The sequence below is a fragment of the Pipistrellus kuhlii genome, unplaced genomic scaffold (genome assembly GCF_014108245.1).
Source record: "Pipistrellus kuhlii isolate mPipKuh1 unplaced genomic scaffold, mPipKuh1.p scaffold_m20_p_14, whole genome shotgun sequence".
Lineage (NCBI taxonomy): Eukaryota > Metazoa > Chordata > Mammalia > Chiroptera > Vespertilionidae > Pipistrellus > Pipistrellus kuhlii.
Window position 1 is genome coordinate 21,138,591 of NW_023425449.1, and position 21,359 is coordinate 21,159,949.

A 21,359-nucleotide genomic window follows, 5' to 3' on the forward strand; every position below is an offset into this window, starting at 1 on the left:
TACAAATTCTAACACAATAAACACAATAATTGACAAAATCGCTGCAAAAAGACATATCTGCAAAGGTTAAAATTGCAGAGAGAGGTAGGGAAAAAATAGGACTAAGAATGCCAAGGAAAGTCAAGATGGGAGGAGAAGCGAGTACTGCCTGATGCTGAGAGGCAGCATCAGTAAAGACAAAGAGGCAAAAAATGAAAAAGGATCCCAAGTCAAATTTACAGAAAATATTCCTTTATTAACTTTTGGTCAAGAATATGTTTGTATATTTTCAGAAAACAACACAAAGACCATGTGGATTCTTGCCATAGAGAGGAATTGACAGGACTGCTCCAGCCATGAAGACAGAAGAGAAACAGTCTAGAGATGGAAGACGTTGATGATACCATGCCATACTAGCAGACAGCAGCTGTGTGTCGCTGCAGGTTGCCCAGGACCAAACCAGAGAGGGTCGGACCTGCATCACTACCATTTGTCCACCATCCAGAACTAAAATATCATTGCTGACATGTACACATAAGGAACTGTTTGACATTGAAATTGGGACTCAAAAAAACTGTTGGCCCAGAAAGAAGCTCACTACAGACTGATTCATTTGCCTCTCAGCATAACCATTATTGCTTGTCTCATTTTCGGTTCTAATAAGTGTATTTCTTGTACCACATGATCTCATTCATTTAGGGGAAATAGTGAACAACATAAACTGATGAACAAAAACAGACCCGGAGACAGGGAAGCATCAATGAGACTGTCAAACCTCAGAGAGAGAGTATGGAAGGATAGGGATAGGTGGAGAGATCAACCAAAGGACTTGTATGCATGCATATGGGCCTAGCCAGTGGTCACAGGCAACGGGAGGCATATGTGAGGAGAGGTTTGGGATGAGAATGGGGGGATGAGGACAAATATGTGATACCTTAATCAATAAAGAATTTTTTTTAAAAAAAAGGAAAACTCAAAAAAATCAATGGAAAAAAACTGTAAAACATATGAAGCACATTAATTACTGCATGTTGTTTGGGAAAATTAGTATACAACTTATAGATACTTAATATCATTACCTGATTAATATTAAAGATAACATTGAATCACATATATTGATAATACATTTGAAAAAAAAAAAAAAAAGACGAAGAGGGTCTGTTGGGTTTTAGCAGTTCCAGATTTCCCACTGGCTTCCTAAGAACCCCTTAAGGGGACAGTGAAATGTGGTTACCGTGGGCCCAGGAGAAGATGCAGGGAATAAATTGTCATCTCAAGTGGAGACTATTCTTTCATGAATTTTCTTCAAGAAAGGAGGTAAGGAGAGAATTGAAATAGTTAAAAGGGGGACCCAGGATTCAATTTATAGGAGATAAACTGAAATGCTGCTGGGAAGTCAAAATGCTTTTGTCCTTTACTCCTTTAGGCTCTGTTTGTGAAGTGCTTTTTACTGTACATATGAAGGAATTTTTGAAGTAAAAATTTCTGTAAAATTTCCATGAGCCCCAAATACCATCATTTCAATTCATGTAAATTAACATACAATAGCTTCTCACTGATTTCCAAATGATTGTCTTTACTAGAATCCTAAAATTGTGTTTATCTGTATTTAGTCAGCATATTTTATATTTATTAATGCAAAATTTCTGTTCAGAGTATTGCTAAATTGAATATCAAAACTAGCATTTGGGGACATTTACACTATGCCGGGCACTATTCTGAGTGTGTGTATTTTATTGACCTTTATTTCTCCTCCCAAGAACCCATGAGATAGGCCCTGTTTTTATTTCCATTTCACAGGAACTCACAAGGACACTCCCTTCCCAACATCACACACTAAATACATAGCAGATCTGGGTTCTAACCCAGGCAGCATCAGAGCCCATGCTCCCAACCACTGTGCCACTTTGCCTTTTAGTCATAAATTGTACCTATTATCATAGATCAAGGGACCATCTCAAGACTATACAGTGTCTTGTTACCTTACTTCTGTCTTCACTAAGTTTCAGGAGCTTATGTCTTCCTCCTGACTTCAACTTACACAATAAAAGAGAACAGCTAAGTCGTTCATGTAATTATACCAGTTAACAGACAAATTCAAACTGGGGTATGTTTATTCCTCTGTTTAAGAAGGTTCCTTAGCTACTTGGGCTTATTCTTCAGCTGGGAGCTGAGGAAGGATCCAACTGGCATGAAAAGGTCAAGGCCATCCAGCCACTGGGCAGGGGTATGTGCTTGGAAGATTTAAAAATGGTTTCTGATTGTCAAAGTTAGAGCTGAGATACAGAGGGGAAAAAATATATTTCATGTGAAAGCCATCCAAAAGATTTATACAAAAACACTGTGAACAATACTCTTCTTTGAAATTTGGGATCCAAATATAGAGAATGCTTCAATAATAAGAATAAAATAAAGGGGGAGGGGGCATTACTTCTTTCTCAGCTCATATTAAATGGATAGGTCACAGTTTGCAGCATGAGTACACACATATTTTTTTAATTTCATATTTATGGGCTACACAGTTAGCAACACACAATAATATCAAGTTTAAAAATAAATGGGGGGGAAAAAACACTTGAGGACAAAATTCTCCAGTAGAATGGCGATAATATGCAGAAATACTGATATATGGATATTATAACAGAAGAGGGATTCAAAGCATGTCTAAGCTCCCTGTAATTCTAAATGTATAGTGTGTTAAGAAATATGGAAATTTCTATCAGCATCCATAGATATGCCAGTTCAAGTAATTCTTTACCCTGAAATCAAATTAGCATTGAAGATTTCATCTAAATACACATTAGCTCCTTCTCATTGAGTGTTTAGAAATTAGTAAATAAAGAAAAACATTTAATATTTTCAATTCAAAGAGCAATGTATCTGCTTGTCATGCCTTCTTAGTGGACATTTGTGGAAAAAACTATAAGCGTACTAATTGGGGGAAAAAATACTTGCAATGAGCCTTTAGGAATCTTAAATACACTAAAAGTTTTACATACAAGTTTTACACTAAAAGTTTTACATTTAAAGTGCTATCTCAGTATTCCCCACTATCTCTTTTTGGAGAGTTCTGTAATCACTCACAATTTTCAAACAAACAAACAAACAAAAATAACAAACAGTCGCAGAGTTCAATAACTAGCACAAGTTCACTGAGCTAGCAAGTAGCAGAGCTGAGAGTGGAACCCAGTTCTATTTGATTCCAAAATTCCTTCCACTTCAAATGTTCCTCTGTGTGTAATAAAAGCCATGATCTTTAAATTGTTGGATATCATAGATATGTAGAAATGAAATAATAGATATTAAATAACAAAAAGTTTAGCTCAGCTTTATAACAAGTCAGATAATAATAGAGTTTTGAAATGTCCTTGTTTTACATTAAAAGCAAAATAAGTCAAAAAATAAAAAACTAATTTGTATGTAAAAATATAATTCATCCAGTATTAGCCCATGAGAATCAAAGATAATTATTAAGGTTACTAATTTTCCAAAAGACCACATGGTCCCGGAGTTTGTCTTATACTTAAAAAAAATAAACCTGTCTATAGTTAATGGTATAGCATCCACAGATTATTCTAGTAATAAAATTTCTAGGTAAGATAGTAAAAGAATAATTCTATTTCTGTCGGTACATATTTAACATATGGTGAACAAATTTCATTCTCAATAAAAATTGTGTTATCAGTAAAGATTGAATATTGTAAGAAAATAACAACTAAAAATAGTTTAAATAATAATAAAATATGATAGCTCATAAAATAGAAATATAACTAGTTTCAGGCAGGATTGAACCCAGGGTCTCAAAAATACCTCAATATATATATCACCCAAAACTTCATCCTTAAGTATTTCTCCATTCGGTTCTCTGTCTGATCCTGTTTCCCCCTGAAAGTCCTTTCTTTGGATCTCCCTTTGTAGCAGCAATGGTTTCCATAGATACAGACCTCATGACTTCGCCTCAAAAATTAGAAATGTCCAATATAAACTGAAAGATTTCTGGGCAAGACAATGACATGAACACAAGTAATCTCGTAGGATAAAACAATATCTAAAACAATAATGAAATTAGTAATTATATTAGGTAATAGGTAGTGACTATTGAAGAAGAGTCAAAAGCTAAACACTGTATAAGTTTTCCTCGATTAAAACCTCACAACTTCCTATGACCTGACCATGGTTGGCAAACTGCGGCTCACAAGCCACGTGTAGCTCTTTGGCCCCTTTAGTGTGGCTCTTCCACAAAATACCATGGCCTGGGCGAGTTTATTTTGAAGAAGTGGCATTAGAAGAAGCTTAAGTTTAAAAAATTTGATTCTCAAAAGAAATTTCAATCATTGTACTGTTGATATTTGGCTCTGTTGACTAATGAGTTTGCCGGCCACTGACCTATGAGGTAGGTTTTATTATTATACCTACATCTTACAGATGAGAAAATTGAGATCCAAAATATTTAAGTAATTTTTCCAGTATTAAAAAGAACAAAAGCTCTCTCACATCGAGGTTTTTCTTTGTGTCTCCTTTCCTTTCACGCTCTCTAAAAATCAATGGAAAAATATCCTCCAGTGAGGATTAACAAAAAAACAAAAAACAAAAAAAAAGAGAAAAGCTTGAATCATCTCTGTAAACTATGGAAGAGTGCCATCTAGAGGACAATAGTTGAAGAATTGCTAAACCTAATAGATAAGGATATGCCAACTATATACATATGAATTCCAAAAGAAGGCAATGCTGCAGAAACAATAAAATGAGTGAAATACTAGAAGAAAACTTTTCAGAGCTAAGTCTGAACAGACAAAAATATTGTTACAAAATTCAAAGCACAGAGACCAACAGTTTGTTATTACATCCAAGCAGAGAGAAGAAAACAAACAACCAATTTACCTTCCAATGAAGAAAAATGTGACTTGTTTTACTATTACTCCTCTAAAAGATAAAAGACAACTAATTAACATCTCAACATTCTAACAGGCAATGATCTACTATCTAATGAATCACGTGGTGTAATCATTTTGAGCATGGGCTTTGAAACAAAACTGGCTGGTTCTAAGTCTGACTCCACTTTCCAATTATTTAACCTTTGACAAGTTACTTAAGCTTTCTGTGCTTTGGTTATACCATCTTAAAAATGAGGATAATGATAAGAGCTATTTCAGAGAAGAATTAAATGAGTCAATATATGGTTAGTGCTTATAATAGCTCTACCTAAATATATTACTATTTAAAATAAAAATTCTGTTGTCAAAGAATTCTATGTCCAACCAAGTTATTCTTCAGCTGCAAAAGACTTCATGTGCAAAGGTTTTTCAGCAAGTATACAATTAACCTATCCCTCTGGTAAACTAAGAAATTAATCAAAGTGAAGAATGAAAAAAAAAAAGGGGGGGCGGGGGAAGTCAAGGCGTAAAAGAATTAGAAATCACCATTGAGGCTGTCGTTGAAGATAATATTATGTAAATAGTTATTTTAAATATGATTACATATTGCAAATGTCAAATTTTAAATAATATGTAAATAAACATATATACTATATATTATATTATATATAATAAATATATATAAAATTTCAATGAAAAAATTCAGGACTACATAAAAGTTATATTCCCAATCTCATTTGGAGAAAACAAATCATACTAATTCTTTAGTTAAATAATTGATGTAAAATAGACATTTTTATTTAAAGATAATGACTACTAAGATAAAAGTGAATTATTTACTCTCTAAATCTCTTGGGTGAGGCTACAAAAAATAAAACCTAGAGATGTTAAAAGGATACAAGGGAATATTATGAACAACTTTGTGCCCACAAATTCAACAACTTATACCAAGTAGAAAAATTCCTTAAAAGACACAAACTACCAAAGCTCACTGAAGAAATACCTATTATTCCTATATATAACACAAAATGAATTTTTAGTTTATTTAATTTTTTATATTTTTTAGTGATTTTATAGAGAGAGGAAGGGAGACAAATAGAGAAATAGAAACATCAATGGGCTGCTTCTTGCATTCCCCCTACTAGGGATCCAGCCCAAAACCTATGCATGTGCCCTGATGAGGAATCAGTGACCTCTTGGTTTTAACACTGACCCACACCAACTGGGCTGAATTTGTTATTTCAGATCTTCCCACAAAGAAAACTCCAAGCCCAGATAATTTCACTGGTGAAATCTATCAAACATTTATGGAAGAAATAACAGCAATTCTTCGAAAACTCTTTCAGAAAATACATGAGAGAATGCTCCCAACTCATTTTCTGAGGTCAGATTATCTTGATACCAAAACCATACCAAACCATAATAGTTTCCCCAACAGTCCCATCCGCCCCCCCCCCGCACCCCTTTCTCCCCTTCCCCCCCGCACCCCCCTCCCCCATGTTAAAGAAACTAACATCAGCCTCTTTTATGCACCTGTTACTTTGCCTGTGTTTATTTACTGGAATCATCACATTCTGCCTTCTATGACAGTTATCACTTCATTTTCCGACTAGGTTATAAAACCGATGAGGACCCAAATATCTTAGTCATCTTTAATTTATGCCATGAAGTATAAAATAGTTATCCATAAATGACCTGGACATTACAATTACTCACACTGTCAAATACAACACAGTTCTATGGGCATGTCTCTCCTAAAAATCTTGGTTGTTATTGAGAACTCAGAAATTGAGTGGCAGAGGCTATATAAGCTTTCTTAGGCTCTGAGGCATCATTTGGGGATAGGGACTCTCAAAAAGAGGAAAAATCCAAATTTTTTCTTCCTGCAGGAACAATCCTTTGAATTGGTGTAGGACAGTGGTCGGCAAACTCATTAGTCAACAAAGCCAAATATCAATAGTACAAATGATTGAAATTTCTTTCGAGAGCCAAATTTTTTAAACTTAAACATCTTCTAATGCCACTTTTTCAAAATAGACTTGCCCAGGCCATGGTATTTTGTGGAAGAGCCACACTCAAGGGGCCAAAGAGTCTCATGTGGCTCTCGAGCCACAGTTTATAGACCACGGGTGTAGGACATTGTTGTGTTCATGCGATCCTACTTCCCTTCCTTTGATTCAGCAGCATGAGTGGCCACCAGCATTTATGAATCAAGTCCACTCTCCTCCAAGGTGGCGTACTCCTGAGAAGCTAGTGGTTTTGTGTCCCATCCATATGCATGGTCTCTGACACTAATTCCTGGTTTAAAGAGTCTTGGTCAGTGGAGCAGGATTGGTTCCACTCAACCCAGTTGTTATGAGCCATAAAAAATTTAAAAAAAAAAAACACCAAAAAACCTATTAGGGCCAGTTCCTTCAGCTGGGAGTTGAAATGGGCAATTCGGGTGCCTGGTGGCTGGGAATAATGGGGCCTAGGGAGGGGTGAGCAAAAGTAGGCTTACAGATGTGAGTGCATTAAACACAAAGTGTATCCTTGTCTTGTTATTTATTAATTTTGTTATCATTTTCCATATGAACAATGGTAAATCTATTTTGCCTCTCTGTGTATAGAAGTTTGTTAGACTCCATCCAGTTCAAAATACTTTTAAAGAAAGTATTTGACTCCCCAAGAGCCCATTTCCATATAAGAAAGTCATTTAGCAGGGGTAAATTAACTTATTTCTCACTTGTCTAGATAATTTCTAGCTTGAATTTATTTTTACACAATCTCCTGAATTTTTTTATTTTTTTATTTTTTTTAGGAAATGTACTAAAAATAATGTTTAAAAAGGTGAGCAATAGGAAGACATTTCCAAAGGTGATCACACTAAAAATTATACATTTCACCTCCCATCACTATTTCTTCTCCACCCTTTGTTGTTTTGGGGAAAGCAAGACATCAAGGGATCTGTCAGAAAAACAAGAGGGTGTGATTGAAATTAGCCATATAACTGGACACCACGTAGGACTGGCTTGCACAACATATAGTGGGAATTACCTTGTCTTCTACCAACACCCTGGGGTTCCAGAAAAGGGACTTATGAAGAAAATTCAGAAAAGAGCCATGGGATTATGAAGGAGCTGTGAGGCTGATTTACGAGGCGTGTTGTGACAACTAAGAACATGTGGATAGGCTGGACGATGACTGAAGAAGCCATGCACGGCTATGGGTTTACAGAGAATGCAGTCACAGAGGAGAGGAGAGGGATGGAGTTGTCCTGGAGGTGACAATATCACAGTCACCGCTTTTTACTTGTTTTATTTCTAATACAGGGCTCTGTGTTTTATGTTCCTCTTGCCTGCTACAGAAGTGCCAACATATTTTTTTAACCTTGTATATAATGGAAAAGATAAAAACAGCAATTGGAAAGCTTCATAAAATTTTACCTTTATTTATTGATTGATTGATTGATTAATATATCACATATTTGTCCTCAACCCCCCATTCCAGTCCCCCACCCCACCCCCCCACTCATATCCCCACCCCCCTATTGTCCTTGAGCACTGGTTAGCATCATATGTGTGCACATAAGTCCTTTGGTTGATCTTTCCCTTTTATCCCCACCCTCCCTTTGAGGTCCAACAGTCTGACCCATGGCTCCTTATCTCTGGGTCTGTTCTTGTTCATCAGTCTATGTTGTTCACCATTTCCACTAGATCATGTGAGATCATGTCCTACTGGAAATATACTTATAAGAATAAAAAATGTGACAAACAATAATCGTTATGCTGAAAGGCATATGAATCAGTCTGTAGTGAGCTTCTTTCTGGGAAAATTTTACCTTTAGAAAAGGTGGGCATTTCTCTCCATGTGTTCTCGGTAGGAGTATTAACTGAGAAGTTATAAGAATATAAACCAATGAGCAAACTCTCTGAGACAGAGAGGAAGAAATGAGTGCCACACCTGGGGTGAAGGAAAGGGAGGAAAGGAAAAGATGAACCAACCAAGGTACTTGCTCCTCATAACCCAATTGGTAGCCAAGACCAGCAATTCATGAAGTATCTAACAGGGTGTCCCCAGACCTCCCTCCCCCCAGAGACCTCAATTGACCCCCGGTCTGTTTCAAACAGGAGATCTCCAGCTCGCATGCTATCCTAGACTCTCAGTACCAGGAAAGACAGAGAAGGTGCATGTCAGAGACAGATAGCTAATGGATGAGAGGACCAGTTCAGCCTCTACTGGTGCTGAGGAACCAACAGCCCCCAGTTCTTTCTTTCCTCATCATATGCAGAGCAGTGGAAAAACCTTAAAGTGAGGTTTGAAGTATCTCAAAAGGTCCAAGAACAACTGACCACTTGTCCATCCCTGCAATCAATGCTGAGAGTGTTATGGAGAATATGACAGGCTCCCTGTCCTCCAGGGAAAGAAGACAGATGCAGGAATGGACACATCATCATTATTCAATGAGTCAAGAGATGTAGGAGAAAAGTAGGAGATGACAGGTGTCCAGAGAAGATAAAATCTATCCCTGAGGCCACAAAACATGACCTAACAGAGCTATCTTCAGGTGGCTTCACTAATTTCCAATTTTTTCATCAAGGAAATGTTTACCCAGGAGCATTTATAGCTGACAAAAGAGAGTTTCGGTACTGTTTTGCAAGTTTGTTTTCTTTTTACAGAATTATTCCTTCTTTCCTGGAAAGCTATCCTTCCTCCCCACTCCTCATCTGTCTTGCCTCCTTCAAATGACCTAGGATGTGCTCATCCAACTTCTTTCCTAGAACTTTCCAAATTAAGCCTGAGAGAGAATGATATACTTTCTGTGGTGATAAGGTCATAGAGTAAAAGGTTGGGAGAATTGAAGGACTTATTGGCAGAGAGAGACCAAAATCAACACACAGAGAAGCACAGAAAGATAGATAGAAGGTGAAGTCCTAATAGCTCTGAGGCCCAGACCCTAGTGCCTCTGGGGCCTAGCAGCACCACTCCTATTCATTATATGTGAAATGCCACAGCATTTTTTCCAATCAAGTCTTCTTACTGAAAGTAGGCCAGTTTCTATCACTTGCAATCAAGAGAAATGAGTAGCAGCCCACATTAGCAGTAATTCTGGACATTTTCTCCTCTCAGCCTTCCCCTTTCTTTTTTTATTTAAAAATATGTATTTTTATTTTTTAAAATATACTATTATTATTTATTTCAGAAAGGAAGAGAGAGAGAGAGAGAGAGAGAGAGAGAGAGAGAGAGAGAGAGAAAGAGAGAGAGAGAGAGAAACATCAATGATGAGAGACAATCATTGATCGGCTGCCTCCAGCACACCCCACACTGGGGATTGAGCCTGCAACCAGGGCATGTGCCCAGACTGGGAATCAAGCCATGACCTCATGGTTCATAGGTTGAAGCTAGACCACTGAGCCATGCTGGCCAGGCTCAGCCTCCCCTTTTCCAAGAAGTGTCAGACCAACCTCATTGTTGCCAGTTTCTCCTTGTTCTGTCTAGTCACATTTGAAAATTTGGCCCATATTCTAGCATGCCCATCATCTGCAGCTCTAGTTGCTCCATATGTAGATTTCAAAAAACTAGCTTAAATTTCAAAATAAGTTAAAAACCTGCCTACTGAGGGCCCTCACCAGAGATTCCAACTGATTGGGTCAAGGGTGGAGCCTAGGAATCTACAGGTTTATTATATGTGCTGCCGAAGCGAGCACGGAATCTACAGTTTTAAAAACAACAACGCCTGGTGGATTCTGTTAGGCAATCAGGTGGACGCATCAGTAGGCCAGAGGACCCGTGAGAACTCATCAACTTGAGGAGCACATCAGGAACCTAGACACAGTGTAAATTGACTCTTTGGTCCCTCCACAAGCTTTGAGTGCTACATAGCCTGGTATATTGCAAAGAAAGCAAAATGTGTGGTGGCTTGGAAGTTTGTCATGGAAGTTCCAGGCTGCTCAGAGAACTCTCCTGAAGGGGCTTGAAATGACCTCATCACCAAGGTGGCAGGAGTTTCAGGGGCAGCCTGGCCCCTTACACAAAGTGCCATTGATTGAACTTCATACTGGAGACTGATGGGAATTTATTTTTTTCAAGGTCTAGCATTACATCACCAGTCTTTGTAACTTTTCTTACAAAGTGTCTTTTCAATTCAGGTATCCTCAAAAAAAGCTGGGCATAACCAACCCAGTGGCTACAGCAAAGTTAAAATACAGGGGAGCAATTTTTTAAAAAATCCAACAAGCAATGTCACCTTTGGAGCAGTAAAAGTTCTCTCTTTGCCTGGCTAGGGTAGCTCAGTGCTTGAGCATTGACCTATTCCCATGTGTCAAACACAAGGCCCTCGGGCCAAATCCGTCCCGCCAGGCCTTGCAATGTGGCCCGCACCTCGCTGTCATCACTGCACTCCGCTGCGTTTCCATCACAATGACAGTTTATGACTGTTCAGTAAACCATTCGGCCCGCGATTTAGGCTGGATTTTAGATTTTGGCCCCTTCTCTGATTGAGTTTGACACCCCTATATGAACTAGTAGGTCATGGTAGATTCCAGTCAGGGCACATGTCTGGGTTTCAGGCTGGATTCTCAGGAGGGGGCATGCAGGAGGTAGCCGATCAATGATTTTTTCTCTTTGTTGATGTTTCTATCTCTCTCTCCCTCTCCATTCCTCTCTGAAATCAATAAAAGTATTTTTTTATTTAAAATATATTTTTATTGATTTCAGAGAGGAAAGGAGAGGGAGAGAGAGATAGAAACATCAATGGTGAGAGTGACTCATTGATTAGCTACCTCCTGCACGCCCCCTCTCCCCCCACTGGGGATCCAGCCAGCAACCTGAGCATGTGCCCTTGACCAGAATCAAACCCAGGACCCTTTAGTCCACAAGCTGATGCTCCATCCACTGAACCAAAACAGCTAAGGCAAAAAAAAAAAAAAAAAATATATATATATATATATATATATATATATATATATATATATATATATATATCTCCTTCTCATGAGAGATGACCAGTGATCAGAGCAGACACATCCTGAAAGTGGATGCCAGGTGGAAGAGAGATTTGGTTCCCTAAATAAAGAAAACACCTTCCACATTCCTTCCTTGATTGTTGGGATTGACAGTGGCTGAGCTGAACCTGCCTATAAACTCTCAAACCCTCTTGTAGCTGAAACTGGTTTGGCTCAGTGGATAGAGTGTTAGCCTGAGGACTGAGCGGTCCCAGGTTCAATTATGGTCAAGGGCATGTACCTTGGTTTCGGGAACTTCCCCAGTGAGGGGTGTGTAGGAGGCAGCTGATCGATGTTTCTCTTTCATCAATGTTTCTATCTCTCTACCTTTCTCTCTGTTAAAAAAAAAAAAAAAAATATATATATATATATATATATATATATATATATATATATATATATATTTTTTTTTTTTTTAATCTCTTGTATTTTGAGATGGGCTATTGGGCATCAGCCATGATCTAACAGGTGTTTCAAGGTTTTTATCCACCAGGCAGAACGTGTGTATTTATATCAAGCTCTTGTGTTCTTATTTTACCATGTCTTGCTTCTATTCCTATAAAAACTTAGGAACTGGAGGTTTGGGAATCAGTGGGGTTTGGAATGAGTAGTCAAATGAACTTTGCCATTCTGCCAATAGCATCCCCTATCCAATCACTGCTGACCTATTTTATTTTATTTTATTTTTCTGGGGTTTCCCCCATTTTGTCTTTCTTCTGTTTCTCTTTTTTTTTTTTTTCCCTCTCCCCCTGCCCCTCTCCCACAACACATTCAGAGAGTGTCCTAAAGGGTGACAGACTTGCTCATGCTTCCCTTATGACTAAATCCCTGGGCCTCTGGCCAAGCCCCCACAGATGGCCCCAAACTTCAGGAGAGTCTCACGTTCTCCCTTCAGGAGAGCCCCACGTTTGCAGCCCAGCCCGGGCCGCCAGGACAGAGATGTGGCGCTGTCTTAGTCCTGGGGGAAGGCAGAGCAGCTTCCAGGAGGAAACGGGCGTTTCCTTCCCACGCACTCGGGGAGCCCTGGGTCCCGGCCTGGGGACTCCACCCAGCCCCACCCTGCGCTCTGGGACGAGCCAGTCGCCACACACAGGCACTTGCAGGCCCTGATGCCACGCCCTAAGGAGAGAGGCACCCAAGGCCAATTGCCATGGCAACCCTGGGGTTCATTCCATTCCCCACCCAGCGGATCCCCCCTCCTCCCTGCGCTGCAGCCAACCGGCTTGTGCGTGTCCGGGGAGCGCACTATAAAACCTGCGCTGGTGGCGCTGGGGAAGGAAGGCGATCTCGGGACCTGGAGGGAAGGGAGCAGAGCCAATCCACAGCGTGGAAAGTCTCTGTTTTGCAGAAGCGGGAGGAAAAAAGCCTGAGCATGCAGAGTGCGCAAAGCATGAGCCCCAGTCTGCCCACGAAGTGCCTCTGCCTGGCTCTCCTGCTCCTCCATCTCTTGGGACAGGTAAGTGGCGCACCCTTTAGGTGTCCCTGGTTAACTTTGCCTTCCCTGGCGGCCCGCTGGGTCACTCTGCCTCATTGATGATCCTGCTGAGAGGTTCCTCCTTCTTTCCTCGCCGTGGCCCCCAGGTCGCTACGACTCCACGCTGCCCAAACCCGTGCCCGGCCCGGTGCCCCCAGACGCCGCCGACCTGCGCCCCCGGGGTGAGAGCGGTGCTGGACGACTGCTCCTGCTGCCTGGTGTGTGCCCGCCAGCGTGGCGACAGCTGCTCGGAGCTGGAGCCCTGCGAAGAGAGCCGGGGCCTCTTCTGTGACCGCAGAGCGGACCCCAGCGCCCAGACTGGAATCTGCATGGGTAATCCTGCCCCCTCCACCCCGGACCTTTCTCTCTGAGGCTAGCTGGGGCTGCCCTCTCTTTCCTATCCCTCCCCCTTCCCAGAAAGGGATTCGCAAATAATCACAGGCATGAGGATGCTATGGGTGGTGTTTATGGAGTGCTTACTGTGTGCCAGGCATGGGCTGGGAGTGACTAGGGTTTGGGGGAGCGCCGGAAGCCAGAGGTGAGCAGCATTCAATCACTTGCCTCCCTAGAGAAGAACCAGATGGATGGGGAGCAGAGCAGAGTTAAGGGCCAGTGAAGTCATTTTCTTTGGAGATGTCCAGGGGGACACTAGGGGGTGATGGACCCTAGGGCTCACTCTCTGGCTCCCAGCTCCCCCAATGCAGTCCAGCAGGTTTGTTTTCACACCTGTAATTGTCCTATTTGAGCCAAAGCCCCCCTCCCTGCAGTCTCCTGAGAAGACTATGTAACCCCTCTCCTGGGCTGTGAATAACAAAGGCAGGTGGCCAGCCAGTGCAGGCTGTGAAACTTAATTAGTTGGGCATCAGTTTTCCACGTGGTGCACCATCTAGTTGGAGGCTGGCCCTGCCTCCCTGGATTAGAGGCTTGGAATAGCCCCGAGCTCATAATGATTTGTGTGTGTGTGTGTGTGTGTGTGTGTGTGTGTGTGTGGGTGCTGGAATGCCAAGGAATTCTAACTCTCTGCCCAACGTGACCAGTTAACCTATTTGGAAAACATGAGTGCTTTTTTTCTTCTTCATCTTCCTTCTTTTTTTAATTCTAAGCTGCTGGATGAGGAGAATCTGAGGAGTTTCTTGCAGAATAACTTTAGCATTGGGAACATGGCTACGGGACCTTGGGAGGGTCATTTCTCAGCTGTACACCTCTTTCTGCATCCATAAAATGAGTGGCAGGGCTGGATGGCGTTGAAGGCTCTTTCTTGCTCAGAGAGCCCTTTGTGAGGATAGCTCTCTACTGGAGGTGGGTAAAAAAAACAAACAAACAAAACAAAACAAAACAAAAAAATAGACTCTCTCAACAAGACAATACACTTGGGCTTTGGAACACATGCCGCAAACCTTATGTGGTATCCTCAAGACATTGTGATTTTGTTTTCCTCTCTCCCCTTCCCTCTCTGCCCGCCTCCCCACTATTCTAGCCATAGAGGGAGATAACTGTGTGTTCGACGGGGTCATTTACCAAAGTGGAGAAACCTTCCAGCCCAGCTGCAAATACCAGTGCACCTGCCAAGATGGGCAGATTGGCTGTGTGCCTCGCTGTGACGAGGACCTGCTACTACCCCAACCTGACTGCCCGGTTCCAAGAAAAGTTGAAGTGCCCGGCGAGTGCTGTGAAAAGTGGATCTGTGACGCAAACGACACGGAGGCATTAGGCGACCTGCACGCCCTTCCCGGTGAGAAACTCGGGCTACCTGAAGGTGCTTACAGCGCAGGATATAGGTGGGCAGGAGCATGCGTGTCCTTTGGGATTTGCAATGAGAAACTGGCCTCCTTTTCTGGCCATTGAGCTGTGGATTCCAGATTTCCCACTGAGACCAACACACCATGGGTTGGAGTCCTAGCCAAGTATGCAGTTTCCTCTAAAGAGAACCTGCTCGATTCAGTGGTTCTTTCCAGCAGTGGGACTGATTTGGTCTTATTGCGTGACTACTGTGTATATTTTAGTCCATCCTACTTGACCTTTATTCACATTACAACGATACAAGTAAAAAACAAACAAACAAACAAAAAACCCCACTCCCTTTTGTGGATCCTGCACACTCGCTGTGCATTCTCAAAACCAGCCTCCCTAAAGAATGCTGCTCATCACTGGACAGGTGTCACAGAGAAATGTCACCTTTCCAGATGCTGCAGGAAAGGTCAAGTGACACGTCAGGATCTTGGCTTGGCTTTGCTTTTTGTTTCATCTTATAAAGGAAATAGTTTCGGGTAAGGAGAGAAACTCAAGAGCCAGTAAAGAATATTTTAGAAGCCATTCATCAGCCAGATTATATCTACTGGTGGTATGCAGACATTAGCCATGCCTTACAGACAGTTCTGCCAAGTAAAAGAGAAGATGTGTCCCAAGTCATGATATGAAGTGTTGAGAAAGAAATTTTCATAATCAAAGTCTAAGTGTCTATATCCCATAATCCAAATCACCAGTTCCACCTCTCGAAGGCAAAGTATTGCTTTCATCTCTATTTTAAGTTGGTTGGTTCTATTTACTCATTCAATTAAAATTTTAGCATGATCATTTTTCTGTAAGAAATCACATATTGAAACACTGTAATTTATGGAATGGTCCTTGATGCTAAACTGTTCTATATTTTTAAAATTTCTAAGTTTCTTTGTTGTTGTTTTTTTAATCTTCACCAAAAGATTTTTTTTATTGATTTTTAGAGAGAGAAGGGGGAGAGAGAGATGTGAGAAAGGAACATGGATCAGTTGCCTGCTGAACACACCCTTATCAGGGATCAAACCCACAACCTGTATATGCGCCCTCACCGGAATCGAACTAGCAAACTTTTGGTGTACAGGAAGATGCTCCAACCAATGGAGCCACCCAGCTAGGACCCTGAGCCTTAAAGACAAGTTAACAGTCATTCCACAAAGATTTCCTAAATGCCTACAATGTGCCAGGCTTTGTGTAACCTGTTAGGGGTTTATAAATAGAGTAATCCATTCTGTCCCTGAAAACACCTGAGTTTTAGGAGGCACAGAATTGGCTGAGACCTTCTATCTGATGACGACGGACAGAACCACATTGTGATCCTCACGTTTTACTCTGCCTGGTTGTCTTTTTTTTTTTTTTTTTTTTTTGTATTTCTCTTAGCCTACAGGACAGAAACCACTCTAGGAGTTGCAGTCTCTGACTCGAGTATCAACTGCATTGAACAGACTACAGAATGGAGCGCATGTTCCAAGAGCTGTGGCATGGGCTTCTCCACCCAGGTCACCAACAGGAATCCGCAATGCGAGATGGTGAAGCGGACTCGGCTCTGCATGGTGCGGCCCTGTGACCAGGAGCACAGGCAGCCCACAGATAAGGTAGGTGGCGGCCTGGCCTTATTGGAGTCCATGCTTTAGGAAAATCACTGCGACACTAGATGACTAGAGGTCAGCTCTAGCAGGGAGTTAACTCCAGAGAAAAGGCAGAGAAGTGAGTGAGTTTACCTTCTTTTGTTTTAATCTCTTTAATGTATTGAAATATCCCAGGCAGCTCACAGCAGGCTCACAGGTAAAGAAGTACGAGCCGGACAATTATCATAATGTCCCCAATTGAGGGTATGGCAAAGCTCATTCCATTTCTGGAAAAGACTAGCTACTCAGTTGCCAAGGGAAACTGATTTTAGAGAGGGCATTTCACCCCTTGAGTTCCATCAACAGAGTAGGAATTATAGCTGCCTTATTCACCACCCCATTCCCAGCATTCTGCCGGGTCCATAGTGTGTGCCTGATAAAACATTGTTGATGAAGAAATGAATGGCTGTCTGGGAATTATTTTCAGTATTTTAAAAAGCTTAGTGGAACTAGTATATTTGCCAGCATAAGGCTATATATGCCAAATAAAATAGCACATTTCTTTCCTTTTTTGCTGGTACTATATCAACTCAGTGTGTTAAGGCTGAGTACAAGGCATGCAGATCAGAAGCTTGGATTGCTTTCGGATGACCTCACAGTTCTTGTTACCAGAACCCTCGATACATGCACTACCCCAAAATTAAATTATTATATGGGCCCTTGGACAAACTTTAGGCCAAAATAAAATAGTTTCTAGCAATGAAAGACTTACATATCTCTGGAGCCAGCTAACCTGGCTTTAAATCCTGGCTTCCCACACCAACTAGCCATGGGATCTTGGGCAATTTTCTTAACTTCTAAGCCTCCATTCCTTCCCCCATGTAATAGGGTCACTGACAGTACTTACTCAAAGATATCATGAGGATTAAATAAAATGAATTAGCAAAGCTCTGGGCATAGATTACTCTGTTAACATTAGGCATCGTTACTTAAAAATTTCTATGTATTGCTAAAATAAGAGCCTCTAGTAGTTGCACTCACTATATATTATAGCTGCTGAGCTATTTGACTTTTTGAGGCCCATCCTTACTTTGTTTCTTTCATCAATTTGGAAATGACATTTAGAGATACCTTATCCCTAAAATTATATGCATGTTCCTACACATAAGGAAATTCTAACATACATGCAACATGGTCATGCAGGTTCACCCACAAAGCAGTCTCTCTCTATCTGTTTCTCTCTCTCACTCTCTCTCCCTTACACACACATATACATACAGTCCTTGTTACCAAAACCCTGGATACATGAAATACCCCAAAATTAAATTATTGCTGCCATTGTATTTTTTGTGATTGATGGCAAGAATATATGCCAAATATTAAATATAAAAAAGAAAAAAGAAACCCTTAAGTATTGTCAGACACACTAACTTCTTTATTAAATAATGTTTTACCATATCATGCTATTGACTGTTTCTTTAACCAATATTTATGTTTTCTTGCACTAAGTTTAATATTGGGATTTGTTATATTCAACATATTTTATGGTAAATATATTTCTTAAAGGTCCTAGGAATGTATCCAGAATTTAGAAAAATTCTATCATCATAATTGTTACTTTCTTATCGAGAGATTCTTAAATGGGAAATAGTGCTTCTCCAAGTGTGGCCCTCAAATCAGCAGCAGCATCTAAGAACTTGTTAGAAAGCAAATTATTGGGGCCCCCCATGAGAAACTCTGGGTGTAAGACCCAAGAATCTGTGTTTTCGCAAAACCTCCAGATGACTTTGATGGACACGAAAGTGTTGAGAGCCACTGATTCCATAGAATTCCAAGTCTCATCACCCCACAATCTGTGGCCTGTGCCCAGGAAGGTTAAGAGCAGCAGAGAATTGTGGCAAATTAGTAAGTGAAGAAATCTGAGTAGGAAATAAACATATTGTCAATTCCTTGTCAAAGTATCAATATCAGGATTCTTCATCAACCATTACTAATGGAATATTCAATAAATTCTCTACTTAATTTGCCTTCATGGAAAATAGCCATATGGTAGAAGAAATGGGCATTGCATCAGACAAGTCCAATTACTAGATGTTTTCTGATCACTTTAGCTCTTTAAGATTTTATTTATTATCTGTAAAACTTGGGCAATTGTTCTTTACATTAACTATTCCTTATATGAATAAATGTTGTTGATAAGGTTAACATGAGTTAACATTTGCAAAATGTTTGAAACATTAGTGGACTTTCAATGATGCCGAATTTATTCTCTTTTGCTTTATAACACCTAAGAATGCACTTAGCTATAGCAACACCAAACCCTGTTATAGTGGCTTGATAATAAAGGCTTCTTTATCATACATATGCTTTTACTCTTAGTTTACCACCAAGTTAAGACGACTGTGCAAAATGGGGCACAATTTCCACATTCTAGGTAGGAAGGAAAATGAACACAGGAAGCAATGAAGAACTGCATCTTTTCTGAAGGGCAAAGAATTTCCCAGAATCCCACGGCGTGTGTATCAGTGGCCAGAACTTTGTCACAAGGCCGTCCTAAGCTCCGAGATATTCTGGGAAAGCACTTTTAGCTGACCACATTGCCCGCACAAAATTAATGTCCTGTTAGCAAAGAATAAAGAGCAATGGATATTGGGCAGGCAACTAGCAAGCAAATCCATACCCTTAAAATGGTCCTGGGAGGAAGTCACCATCCATGCATCACTCCCTTTCTTCTTTCTCAGAAAGGAAAAAAGTGTCTGCGCACCATGAAGTCCCTCAAAGCCATTCATCTGCAGTTCAAGAACTGCACCAGCCTGCATACCTACAAGCCCAGGTACTGCGGAGTCTGCAGCGATGGCCGGTGCTGCACCCCTCACAACACCAAAACCATCCAGGTGGAGTTCCAGTGCTCCCCGGGGCAGGTCATCAAGAAGCCAGTGATGGTCATTGGGACCTGCACCTGTCACAACAACTGTCCTCACAACAACGAGGCTTTCCTCCAAGAGCTAAAGCCAAGCACCAGCAGAGGGAAAATGTAACTCGGGTCCCTGGAGAAGCCCATCTACAGAGGCAGACCCTAGCTATTGCGTGACCCATCTTCAAAAGAATATAAGAAAAATCGAGAGTATTATGATTTCATGCCCTGAGTCCTATGTATTTTCTGTGGTCCTATAAGGTCAGTTCTAGCTGTCTTTTTTTTTTAATGGAAAATATGATTAACTGTAAACTTGGAATCAAGGAAAACTCAGGATAGTGCTTAGGGATGACTTACTGTTCTATGGTGTTACTTCGAATGAAAATGTCTATAAATTTAAGAAATCAGATATAGATTTGACTGTGTAGACTACATCATATCACACTCATCTTCTTTTGTTATATATTAGTGTAATTTCAAGAAAATGTTCCTGTCAGGAATGACACAGGGAAGCCCGGCATCATACTGACCATGTCTTCATATAATTATTTCACCATATTTTGAGGTTTGACTTGAGGGGTCTCGCTGAGCTCTTTTTGTGTAGCTCAACTCTGAACTTCCAAGTCCAAGAACCAGGAAATACAGAGCTCTTCAACTTGAAACCCAGAGTTTATTAGTTTTGTGTTTAGTTGTAAACTAGGAAACGACCTGTATCTACAGTAATACAATGTTACAGTTAGTTAGATGGACTGGTATCATAAACTTGCTCCACGTCAGACAAATTGACTCCTTTCCAATAGAAAGAAGCTGAACAGAAAACTCTCCCTAATACAGATGATGTATTACATTTGTATATGCTGCAGGCTTCTGGGGCCCATAGTGTTTTCATTCAGAAGAAGCAAAGCCTGTCAGCATAGATCCTCTCGTCTCACTGATGAGGAAACTGAGAGCCAAAGCACCTGATTACAACCTTGGATGACATTCAAATGTGCTTGTAGTGAAATTTTAAAACAGAAGAACAAAGCCGACATAAGTGGAATGGCACAGGAACACACATTTTATGGGAGCTTAGAATTTATTGTAGACCTGCCCATAACTTATCCTTCGGCCCTACTTATGCGACTCACAAACAAGATATCGGTGCAGACGTGTGTGCATCTAAGTTGCCAGGCTATAAGACAGACTGCAAACTTAAATGCATACATTCGCCTAATGTCACCAAATGTGTTCAACTTTTCTCCTTAAAAGTATTTATATAAATATAAATTATACATTTTTTAAATATTCTTTTTACTTTCTCTACTTGTCAGATAGCACTAAATAAACATGATCTTATCAATATGTGACTTTGCTATTACTTTGTGTTTATAAGTTGTTTATTAGAAATATAAACAACATTAAAATATGCACATTAAATCAGATACCAAGCACTGAAAACAAAGTGGATATATTCAGATGAGATGACAACTTCTCACCATGAGGGAAATGAAGGATACCTCTTCCTGAGTTAGGTGTTCTCTACTGCCCAAGCCTCCGATATTCTCCACAATGTTTGCCCAAACCAACAACTCAGATACTGATATTTTCTTCTAGAAAACCTGCTATATGTTAAAAATTGAACTTCTTGCCCTGGTGGGTGTGGTTCAATTGGTTAAGCATTATCCCATGCATCAAGAGGTCACCAGTTCAATTCTCTATCAGAATGCCTAGGTTGTGGCCTCGATCCCCAGTAGGGGGTGTGCAGGAGGTATCCAATCCATGTTACTTTCTTACATCAGTGTTTCTCTCTTTTCT

General features: G+C 40.5%; 1 protein-coding gene across 1 annotated transcript; it reads left to right on the forward strand.

The window, feature by feature from the left end:
• Positions 1–13,092: 13,092 nt before the first annotated feature.
• CCN3 (cellular communication network factor 3) lies at positions 13,093–20,904 on the forward strand. The gene is made up of 5 exons (XM_036436847.2): positions 13,093–13,292; positions 13,418–13,643; positions 14,788–15,042; positions 16,464–16,678; positions 19,393–20,904. The coding sequence occupies exons 1-5, from the start codon at positions 13,209–13,211 to the stop codon at positions 19,687–19,689; spliced, it is 1,077 nt and encodes a 358-aa protein (XP_036292740.1). The 5' UTR covers positions 13,093–13,208; the 3' UTR covers positions 19,690–20,904.
• The last annotated feature ends 455 nt before the right edge of the window (positions 20,905–21,359 follow it).

Bases quoted from the DNA above. Each gene is read 5' to 3' on its own strand.
- CCN3 (XM_036436847.2), top strand. From the start codon at position 13,209: ATGCAGAGTGCGCAAAGCATGAGCCCCAGTCTGCCCACGAAGTGCCTC. The intron at 13,293-13,417 runs GTAAGTGGCGCA...CGTGGCCCCCAG, and splicing joins TCCTCCATCTCTTGGGACAG to GTCGCTACGACTCCACGCTG. The intron at 13,644-14,787 runs GTAATCCTGCCC...CCACTATTCTAG, and splicing joins CCAGACTGGAATCTGCATGG to CCATAGAGGGAGATAACTGT.